The sequence below is a fragment of the Bombus bifarius genome, unplaced genomic scaffold (genome assembly GCF_011952205.1).
Source record: "Bombus bifarius isolate JDL3187 unplaced genomic scaffold, Bbif_JDL3187 scf7180000007984, whole genome shotgun sequence".
Lineage (NCBI taxonomy): Eukaryota > Metazoa > Arthropoda > Insecta > Hymenoptera > Apidae > Bombus > Bombus bifarius.
The window spans coordinates 2,477,458-2,489,914 of record NW_022884367.1 but is presented as its reverse complement, the minus strand read 5'-3'; the positions used below and the strand labels follow the sequence as shown (position 1 = coordinate 2,489,914).

Sequence of the window (12,457 nt, the reverse complement as noted above, 5' to 3'; positions counted from 1 at the left end):
ACTTGAAAAACCAATGTACAAGCACTTTCATAAATCAAAATCTCTCCAATGTTCAATTAGTAGATGCTTTCCGACCTAATATTCATACATCGCGTAACGTGTGACGTTCGAATGTCAATGGCCGTCATAAATTAGTGGGATTTTTAACATCATTTCCTTCTCTAGTATTGAATGGCTCTGCCACATTTCCAAACAGCTAATGCTATTTTTTCCAATAGCGATTTCCATCGTAATATCAACGACGAGAACATTTTTACTATTAAACAGGTGTAAATTATCAGCAAGATATAAAAAATAGTATACCCAAGTAAAATATTAAAAATAAGGAAAATTGTGTGATTAACATGGACCTTAAATATTATAGATCAAAAGCTATTACAACTATAATGGATTAATATTTCTTTTTAACGACGATGAAAATATACTACCATAATAGTTGTCCTCGAAAAGGAAGGGACAATTGCGAGACAATATTGATGAATCGACAACAAAACACATACAGCGAGTTATACAATCTGACCGATATCCATGAAATGTCTTTTGATTTTCGATCTCTTATATGACCAATAAAATCTTCCATCATTTTGATATGCACGTCAGATTTATCGTCAGTTTCGAAGACCTGACAATGAATGCAACAATAAACCGAAACGTATACGGAATTCCCTGTGATTTATATAGAACGGTATGCATAAAAATTCTGAAGATGATGTTTATATATCGCAGTATTCTCTATACCATTTAATTTAAACAAGAAATAAGCTATCAAAAGAATATTCGTACAAATTTTGTGAAAAACTGAATTCATAAAAAGAAACATTTTTTTACACAATGCAATCTTTTAGAGTTTTCGTCAAACCACGGATACAACCTACTTCAATTATGTGACGTACTTAAACACGTGTACGGTGTGTCTAAATGCGCTGTAACATAAACGACCTATCCACGAAATTATTACTTTAACAATTCCGCTTTCTGTTGCAGCGAGAAGCACGAGGTTCGGTGACCTTCAAAATCGTGCCGTCTTATAGGAGCGCACCACCCCCCTGTGAGGTACAAGTAAGCCCTAAAACCCAAATCCAAAACCAATCCCAGAGCCCAAGTACAGTAAATAAACCCGTGGCCGCGGCAGTGTCGACGAGTACCGGCTCGGCCACTGCCGCGAGCAAATCCGGAAAATCAGTGAAAACCTCCTCGACCACCAATAGCAAGGAGAAAAATAAATCTAAGTCTTCTAAAAACAAAAGCGGTTCCTCGTCAACCGATAGCACGCCTAAACGACGGCTCAACCCATTATCGGCTCTCAGATCGCGAAAATCCTAAACATGAAGAGTCTTCGATAAGTTGATCCGGTATATTCTTATAGTTTTATTAGCGCCAGTTCAACTAGAAATAGTTTCCAGTTCGATTTCGTTCAATTGGTCTTCTCTAACGATCAATCTGGCTTTCGATTACAATCGCTTGGAAAATATCAAAGTATTTTCTTATAACGCGTAAGTAGGTTAAATAACGATATTTAAGATATTAATAGGTAATTAATATATTGACAGTGAAATTGATATTCGTTAAATTTGTATTCTTAGATTCTTTGATGGTGAGTGAAGGATTGTTAGTCTAGTTCTGTCATTCATGTTACTGTTTCTTATGTGAATATTGTTGCTATGTTCCTTGGGCTTTCATGTATTAGCTCTTTCACGTTAAATTATGTTTCTGAAATATCGCAAAATTCTGAAATCTAACGTTTCACTTTATTCAAAGTGATATTATTCGAAATATGAACCATCAAATTTAATAAACTTTAATTATTGTGAAACAAAATTATGATTTTTATGATTGTACTAATGAACACCGTAATAGTACATAGAACTAGTTCTTTTTGGGTAAAACACATGAATGGATCCTCCAGTCTTTATATATTTGTTGAAAGATTTTATTTACTTGTAAAATTAGATAGTTCATGTACAACAAACTAATATTTCAATTTTAAGATAATATAGATAATGTTGTATAGTTTGTTTTTGTGTCTGTATATCTATTAAAAAATTATTTTATTTACTTTAGATTTGATTATATTGAGAAACAGTTCTATCAATATAATCGTACGTTAAAGAAGTTAAAGGCGAGTGAGATTTATAGGTTTTATATTAACGAATTGTTTCGATAAGCGTTTATTACCGGTCTACATGAAACAATGCTCATAAAACAAGCGTAATTGTGAATAGCTATATAACGTCACTAATTACCAAATATAAAAGTTCAAATAAATCAATTGTCAGATTATGTAAAATTGCCGTAGGTATGTTGAAATGTCCAAGGAATATTAAAAATCAAATTATTGAAGCGTACTTCGGTTTTACACTTTTGTTACGTATTCACAAAAAATTCTATAGTTCTTTCATTTGTTAAAGAAAGATTATATCGTCATTACGTGATGCAGTGCCAACCAGTCCTTGTCATTTAACATTTTGAATATTTGTCTTGCTATCTTCATTAACGTTGAACGTTAGTCATATGTAGAGTACTTTAGTTTAGTTGATTACATATTTCGGGAACACGGCATACATATAACTTAATTAAAAAATTTAAAGTTGATATGTTTTCACCTACATATTTTCGACTTACTACCTAATATTAATTTTATGTCTGCTAACAGTACGAAAATTAAATCGTAGATATAGTTCACAGCCTGCGCGATAATTAAACACATTTAAAAGACAGGTATACGTAGTTTCTATAGGTATCTACACTTGTCACTTTATAAACTATGTTACCGTAAATAACTGTTTCATCTCGTGTCACTGTGATCATAGAAATTAATTGTCTGATATTTAGTTATACAGTTTGATAGCCTGCAGTTCACCTATATAGGGTGACGTTAAATAAGAGGATGCGATATAACTTGAAATTAAATAAGGAATTCCATCTTAAAGCACGGCTGAAGATAATTTTGAGAAGTTCATTACTGAGAGCGCTCGAATTTGGTACAAATTATTTCTAGTCAATTTGTATTCTTTTTTTTTATTCGCCCTAAGTTTATTCATAATACGTATTTCTACAAACGCAAGATTTGTATTTTACAATGTTTTAATATTATATAAAAACGAATAATATTGGTGGATATTTTAATTACATTATGATTAAAAATTATCTAGTTACTTTCAGTGCCATTTAAAAGAATAATTTTCGTAAATGTTTTAATATTATTTAAAACCTTCTAATCACTATTTATCGCTAAAGCGAACAGCTGAAGTTTCCTTTTTGTATTTAGTCTCGTATCACGCGTTTAATTTTCTGTAGAAGATTGAGCATGATTTGAATAGAATTACAATGGAACTTGGGAAGTTCCTCCGGTAGTCGCTAGTTTATACATAGTTACACACCAAGTTTCACGAAAGGATAAACGCGGAAAGAGGCGATTCGTATAGTGGATTACGGTGTACCTTGTGTACTCGCATCCGTCGTGTTTTGATTCCACGTGGAATACATCTGGTGTTACGCAGTTAAACAACTAGAGAGCTTCTGCGAAGCGTTAAAGCTGTGAGCATTAACTTTGCGTTCTGAATTGAAATTCTGATTGCAATTTCACTTCTTGAAATCATTGCGTTTAATTTTATGCGTTTCAAACGTAAATTGGGCACTTTATCGTGAAATAAATATTGATCACATAATAGTAATCACAAAATAAAAACATAGCCCATCGATGCTGATCAGCTAATAGTATTGCATATTTCTATAAGAAAGATATTGAAATTAATTCGAGTGTTTTTTGAAACACATGTACCAAAGATTATGAACATTGATATTAACTTAGAATTTGAGATAGTTTTCTATAGTTTATGTCAGTATTTAAGCTACTAAAAAAATAAATAAATAAATAAATGAGATTATTTAAGAGATTAAAATTTAAAAAGTAGCTTAAGGAATTTTTATTTACATTTTGCAAGATCTGATTAATTATACAATTTTAATTATACGTCGTTACAAACATTTCTTCCATTATTTCACTAAATTATATTTTAAATTGTTTACACACATTCTTTATGCGATATTACATATTTTCATTTCGTTGTCAAAGTTAAGGAGCAAATTTATTCAGAATGATTAAACTGATAAACATGTCTCTACTTTACATATAAATTGACGTAATTAAGTATGAGTTATTGAAAACGATATTTTCTTTTTAATTAGGGCGATTTTTACGTATATTCTGATATCGCGTGTTGTATACAACATGTTAGGAATTAAAGTGTAGGTTACGTTGAATAATGGTATCTACATAATAGTTTACGTGAATATCTAGTTGCTTAATAAACCTAGATTCTACGAAAAGTGAATCGACTAGGAAAACATAATTTATTTGTAGATGTAGCGATGTAACTGCAAAATATTTCTCAATATATGGAAAGTATTAAAGTGTAGAATCGCAGTTCTCGAAAGTAAGAAAGGGGGTTCATATATATATGTGTGAATATATAACTTCTAATATATCTTTCATTATAAAGTTTCAATATAATCTCTATATATTCGTACCTGAACATTACAATCGGCTAATATTGTTCTTCGATTTAAACAAAATTTATATATATATATATGACATTTCTTTTTATTATTTTTAGAATGTTGGTATAAAGTTGTCTCTAGAGTTAGGTGAACTATCAAGTAATTTCCAATGTCATTAATGGAAATGTATTTTTCCAATCCGCACTCATTAAATTCTTTTGCTACAATATAGACATAGCAAGCATTTAAGATAAGCAAACCGACTCGTTTTTCTAAAAATGTTCGCAAGCAGGGTAAAATAGCTTTTTAATGATATTTGAAAATAAAGTCAATCCTTTCTAAAAAATATTCGTCCGTCCAATAGTTTTGATAATGACTTAATATCTAGTTCGCATTAGAATATGGAAACTATAGTATTACATAACGTTTGTATCATAATTTTGCCTACTTTGTGTGAATTAATTTCTTTTCATTTTTATTTTTTTTTTTTTTATAATAATAACTGTATTATACTAACGAATGATCGATGCATTAGTTGACTGTGAGATAAGTTAATTGGAAATTACTTATGGTTTCGCCTAATATTTTCGTTGACCTTAGAAATCCATAGACATTAACGCTCTATACTTAAGTAAAATTCAGAGAGTAGAACAATAAATGTGAATTTCATGAACCAATAGGCATTAAGAAATGATAGAATTTCATCGAATTTCAATGTACTGGAAATTGAATTGCTAAAAGAATCGAAACTGGGTCAAATGTGGAGGTTTGCTGTTCAATTTTGATATCTCCAAAGTTTTTTACGTGCAAATTATTAAATGTAGTTATCTGAAATGATATCTGATACTTTTGCGAATTCTTTGTAATATATAACATTACTATCTAAAATGAGATATATCGTAATTATATTAAAATTAATTATGATCTATTTTCTCCTTTTAATTAAACGATATATTACATTGTCAGACAATTCATATTTTAACAAATGTTCTAAAAACAATGGTTTTATTAAAATTTTATACCTAGATGAAAATACATTTTTTCATTAATTTTTTCTTTAATTAATTTCCAAACTAATTTTTATGAAATTGTATGTTCGAAACTAATGAAATATATGGATTTTGTCTTCAATAAACCGAAAAAGTACGAGAATAATCTCATATTAGGAAATTACGTTTATAAAATCAATATATATACATATAGTAACTCTACTTCACACGTACAGAGTGAAATTAATGTTAAAATGAGGTATCTAATACGGAGTACGAGATAACGTTATAAATTCATTATGAACGGTGCGCGGGAAGCAGCAAGCATAATGCAGATTTTTTTAATGAAGCTAACTAGGATTTAATTGAGCCATTTCTTCTCCCTCTACAAATGAGGTTTTCAGTCATCTGCTAACGAACTATGAAAAGAACGGGCTTGAATAGGTACAATGTTCTTTCTATACCAACTGTCGCTTCCACTAGAAAATAACGTAATTTTCGTCCACCATTGCAAATGTACTTGTCCAAACTAAATTCACTTTGACGTGTGAGCGTAAACTGAATGAATTATTCAGTGAAACTGCTAAACGGAGGTTTTCACTGATTTCCTTAAAGGCATACAGATACACACACATAAACATATACACTTATTGCATTGTCTACTTTCAAAATATTATTTTAACACAAAAAACACTTAAATCCATTACACATTCGATCAATTTTTTATAGCGAGCTTGATTTACCGTTTCACATATCAGAGAGAGAAATTTTAATTTAAAATGATCATAATATCTATTCACATTATCAAATAATATTAATTTATCACGTTTCGCAAATTGTTTGGTATGCTTCGTTCGATAATTCCAGTTCCAGTTTCTTTCTCTATATGTGAACCGTAAAATGTACGAAAACAAGAAATATTCACTTTTCAGCTTAATATAGATAGATGTTATTTCAGTACCCAATGACCTCTCATCAACAGAGATTCAAACTTTTATCGTTGAATAATTTGTTTTCTCACGTGATTTATCTTTGTGATGATTAGGTTTAACGCAAAGTGAAACATACTTTGCTACTACGAATTTCCCACGCTGCTTTCGATTAATCACGTCGTGATTATCGATCTGCAAAATTACGCGTTATCTATGCTATTCAGCTATATTTGAATAGCACACACATGCAAAATCGTGAATTTATCAGTTGGTTGAATAGTATTTCGCGAAATTAGAAGGAATGTTTCTCGCAAACATGAAATGCCATTCGATTTCAGCTTACATGTGATTTTTTAATTAAAACGTTTGATTACTACGTTCATCCTTGTTTTGCGTAATTAGAAATTAGAAATATATAATTCGATATACATATAGTATACATATTATAGCGCAGGATTTTGAACATACATATATACACATACACATAAACACGAATATTTTCCCTTCCTTTTTCTGCTTCAAATATACATATACTTACGTATGTATGTATACAATATTTATACATTTGTTATTTAACTGCTTCATTTCAAATAGAGTACGGAGGAAAGTAATTTTGCGATGAAAAAATATGTAAGGGAAAGACGAACTTTCCTCTTCTCTTAAAAGTTTGACTATAACTCAATGTCGATTCTGGGTAGATGGATATTTATTATACGTCATAGTGCAGACAATATTAATTGTTAACTAGTCTGAGTGAGTGTTGAAGTATTAAATATATAAAGCATATGATTACATACTTTTTAAATATTTCTGATCGTTTATAATAATTATTTAGTCCTTGTATATATTTGTTTTAAAATGCATTGTAATGCTTGTTTCGACTATAAATTTTTTCGAGCCTAATACAAACAATTTACGAGGTAATTATACCACACAATCACATTCAGAAATGAACGTGAAACTATGACCCTGAAATTTTATATTATTTTTTAATGCAGAGTTTGTTTTCCACGTATAGAGACGATATAATTAAAATTTCTGGGAAATGTTGAAAAATATGAGCTTAATAGAAGTAATACCCAGCATCGCATAACATACGTTATCTCGCAAGTTATTCTACGCTAAATCTCATATTCAAACATCTCACGGTTTTCTTAGTTTCGTTTCAAATTTGTAACATTTATCGGTAATTTCGAAAACGTAATTTATACAAAGAAATTTTGTTAATTATTGTGCGAACAATTAATTGCATTTAGCATAAATATAGGACGACTTAAATTATTCAGAATTTTTGATAAAAATTTAGGTTCATAATTATTAATAAATATTACATTTATTTATCTATATAAATTGAATTGACACAAAATGAGAGAGCTGAGACTTATTACTATTAATCTTTATTTCTTTATATCTACCAGATTTGTTAAATTTTACTGCTCGTAATAATGATCTATCTCTCATTTTCATTTCATTAACAATATTACTTTATTATTAAAAATTTTAAATAAACTTAAGATTCAAATTTCATAAGAACTACATTTCTACAAGTTGTCGGCAAATGCTGCAATCTTGAAAAACACCAAGAAAACTATGGCACCAAATAAACCGATGATTTATCGTAGAATAACTGCGCAAACAGGGGGCGACGTGATTCATCGTATACGTATACAAAGGGTGATTTTCCTGAAAATAAGTAGAAAGTGTATGAAACTTTTTATTTACGTGAAACTTCCTTTTTAAAAAAATTGACTTTTGTTGGATCATTTTTATCAATTTTCTCCGCAAAGTATCATTATATTTCGTTCTAATAAACGAGCAATGGGTTGCATTTAACAAAGTAGTAGTCTGACACACTTTTCCAAGCTTAATGGTAGCTTTGATTAGGCAATAAATAATGCAATACGTCTTGAGGCGTCAATATTTATTGCTTACCGAACCAGTTCCATTTTTAGTACACAAAGCTGTGACAAATTACTTCTTTAAGCAACACATTCAATTCAGTCAAAATATAGCAATATTGCCTTCCTCAATTAAAATGACTTATCTACCTAAAAAAAATATCGTATTTGAAAATAAAACTAGAGCTTTATTTCCATTGCGTCATCTCTGTCCTTTTCCATTCAATTTAAAATATTTCATCATTATTTCATAGCAGCCTGTATAATATAACTTTGTTTGAAAGATTTCAAATATACAGGGAATTGCAAATATTTCAACATATTGATCATTCAGAAATCACACCGATCGACTTTGCTAATTAAAAAATGCACAAAACTGATAATATTAGAAACACAACTTTCTAAATTTATCCTAGAATTTATTATTATTTATATCATCTTATAAGAATAAATAAATTTACTTATAATAAGTAAGTTATTTGTTTCCCAAGTATCGAACATTAATCACGTGTGTATCAAAATTGAGAAATTGACAAAAAGTGAACTTTATCACTTTAGCACTTATATTTGTATATTGAAGACTGAATAGATTCTAGATAAGTCACTTTAAAACAAGAAGGTTAACGTTGATCGTCCGAATAAAAACTTATCGAAGATTTGCCTATCGATGTTCTAAAATTTAGGCTCCAAGAAACATTACTGTTCTACATTTTAGACTTGTTTTATCACAGAAAAATCACTGTTCGAAAAAAGTATCACGAAATACGTCTCGCCCTGTTGAGAAAAATACACAGAACGCATATATAGATGTGCAGACAGAAAAATCGCGAACATAGATACGGTAGATAATTCTTAGCTCGTTGTCTGTCTCATAACTTGCCATAAGTCAACTATTCATGGGCACCATATAGAGACAACGTCGAGGCAGTTTGATACAAGCGTGTCGGTATTTCAACGTGGACGCAGAGTCCTGAGTCGCGGCCGACGAATTCCGAATTTTGCGCCTTGTTTCGTTTCATAATTACATATATTCACGTGCAAAGCAGCGAAACGACGAAACAGGGACGAGTCTCATTTTCACTGATAGAAGATAATTAAGTGCGATCCCGCAATCCGTACCTGTGAAATTCGAAATGAAAAAAAAAGAACGAGGAAGAAGAAGAGCAGAAAGCAATGATGAATAGAAACGCAGACGAAAACAGGCGAAAAGAAGGCAAAGTTCAATAGTCGAGCGGTGTAACAAAACGCTTTGGTCGGCGCTTTCGAGTCCACGGCGCGTTTGCATGTTTCTCTCTTTCGATCCCTTCTATATATTTCTCTCGTTCTGTGTTCTCTATCCCTACGTATTTACCGGTGCGTTCCATTTCACGTGACCATCCTAAATACCTTTGTCACTGCTCTCATTCGAGGGATATATTTCCGAAACAGTATTAAAGTTGCGTAATTATCGTAGTACGTGATCTAATGGATTAAAAAGAGGAGAATGAAACGTTTCTTTGAAATTTTAATTTTTTGAGCAGTTATTTCGAAAGCTATCGAACGTTGAATCTCTTATAAGCAAATCTATACATCACTGATTACACAATTTTAAATAACATCATTTATTTCTCTTCGACTAACATAAAATTTACCCAAATTGTTCTTCTAAATGTAGAGGCTAAATGATTTAAAATGAAATTAGTCAAGTAAAGTGGGACAATCTGCCTCCAGTCCTTCTCATTCTGTTTTCTGTTTGAGTAATATTTTCTCTTCTCATCTTTATCTTTATTATTCTTTCTGTCTGTCTTTATATCTTTTCCTCTCTCTGTTTTTATTTTGTCTGTTATTCCATAACGTCGGGTTAATCACATTCGTTCTGGTAGACAGTAATATTATTGCGGACAAGTTTCGTAAGGAATGCACCTTTCGTTACAACATGTGTTGGAATGTTGTTTGTTGTTTTTTGTCGTAAAGAAGCTTTTGTTACACCCCTCATTATACCCTCACCTGCATGAAGGATATCTTTGCAAACGTTGAAAGCTTTCCTTTCTGACCGGTATATATTATATACTATAGTTTTCTTGCATCATGATTTTAATTAATTCATACTGTGCGATTTCTCTCGATCTTGATCGTTCGAACAATTTTATTCGATCGCGCGAATTACATTTGAACGCTCCCGACATTTTTATTTCCTGCACGACGCGATGCATACTCGAATCGGTGATTGAATTTATTTATGTGGAAGAAACTATTCTTTTTAAATCGTTAGTTTATACAGCTAAGGATCTGCAAATTTCAGATCCAAGCAAGAGAGAATTTCTACACCATTTATAAAATATTTCTTGAATAAAATTGAGCATTAGCTGTTAATGACTTCTCTTATTGAAAAAGCTGCAATTGAAAAAAATGACACATAGGAATATCGTATATATGGATGTGTAATTTCGCAAGTAGTTATTCTAAAGTCTGAATTGGAAAAAGTAAAAATTCTAGGATTATCTGGGAATTTAGAAATTCTGAAATTTGATTGATAAAGCTATATATGAAATTCGGAGGAAATATTTATGTGGCAATGGTACAATATATGTATAGTACAATTTTATACCGACGATTATAATGTAGAAACTAAAGATCATAAAAGTTGCAATATTTTAATATGTTTGAAGTCAACAACGCCATATATACTTGAAATAAATTTCAATATCGAGCTAGTGAACTAATCGTATAAAAATAACATGATGGAATATAAAAATGAAAAGTAACACTCATCTGTAGCTTAATCCTTCAACTTCGAAATATAGCTACTTTTGAATCAGCTTGCACAATTGAATTAATATTATTAGTGAAACTTTGGAAATCGTAAATTACAATACAAGTTATCAGCATTGATAGATACGAACTTGGTGATAAAATAAATCAAATTTTACAGAAATAAATTTGACAAATTGCGAGTCATCTGATGATCAATCACCGATCCGAGCAAGTAGTGCGATTTGATTTTTTCTTGGTATAAACACGCGAGTATCGTAGAAATATCATTGTTATACCTGAAGTCATGGCAACACGCGTTTCAATCATAATCATTTCGCATCCTCAACACGAGCGGATTCTCCTTACTTAGAAATGTCCAGATGAATGTCACTGAATGTGCAAACATCTCTAAACATGCAGCTGAGGGTAGCCAATCTTACGATGAGTTTTACGTTCTCTATCCGCACCAATTTAAGTTTCGTAAATTTGCATTTTAACACAATCTCAGGGGATTCGATCAGTTTTGCGAACAACAATAACGACGATTTGCTGTAAACAAATTATTGTAATGTAAAAGCTCCTACGTTTCTCGTACCTGAAGAACGAAACGCATCAATACAGATCGTTTACGTGGTCCGATGATTCAGACAATAGTTTCTTGATTAATTGTCACGTGAATTGCAATTCTTTTAATTTCCTATTGATTTTAGTTTACACGAGCATGAAATAAATATAACGCGAGATCATTGCCTTATAGGAGAACTTAGATAATTTGTGAATTCTTATGTTTCTTACACCTCGCTGGTTCGCGACGGAATTCGATACGAATGTTAGGTGAATTTTCATTTTTTGACGATAAGATGCGTTGAAAAATTGTTTGAAAAATTTTAGACGTTTGTTATAAAAGTTGTTGCTCTTCATTGGTTAAAGGTAGATAATATTTTCTATTCTAAATTTCTTATTTTCTTATTCGATGATTTATACGTTGAATATGTTCAATAATATTACCTTTAAAAAAAGTAGAGGTAATACACCAATGTATTTTTATTTTTCAGAGTAGTTTATCTTTAAAAATATTGCTTATATTATTTGCTACTCATATCTTCAAACATACAGACTATAGCTCAAAATTTGAAAGTAAACGTCATTGAATCAAACAATATCAACTATGGTATTTTATTATTCAATGAATTATTGAATTTTAAATATATAAACTAAATGTTTAACATATAATATAAATCAAGTATTGTGCCCAAGATCGAGATCTCTTTTTTTATAATCCATAAAAAGTATTCCTACACACCCAATATAAATATTCTTGCTTGCAATATCCTTTTTATTTTTTTATTTTTTTTTCATCATATTTCCGAAACCCTTTTACCTTTTAAAAATTTAAAGAATGTAG

The 12,457-nt window shown here is 30.5% G+C and overlaps 1 protein-coding gene across 10 annotated transcripts in view; it reads left to right on the top strand.

Moving 5' to 3' along the window:
• LOC117204897 (peripheral plasma membrane protein CASK) overlaps positions 1 to 12,457 on the top strand; it is a 264,394-nt gene that overhangs the window by 232,422 nt on the left and 19,515 nt on the right. For 6 of the 10 annotated variants that reach the window (XM_033442785.1, XM_033442791.1, XM_033442793.1 and 3 more), the window contains one exon: positions 985 to 1,059. In XM_033442785.1, the coding sequence (XP_033298676.1) occupies positions 985 to 1,059 (75 nt within the window). The remainder of the gene's footprint in view (positions 1 to 984; positions 1,060 to 12,457) is intronic. The other 4 variants (XM_033442789.1, XM_033442786.1, XM_033442794.1 and 1 more) reach the window with 1 other exon arrangement.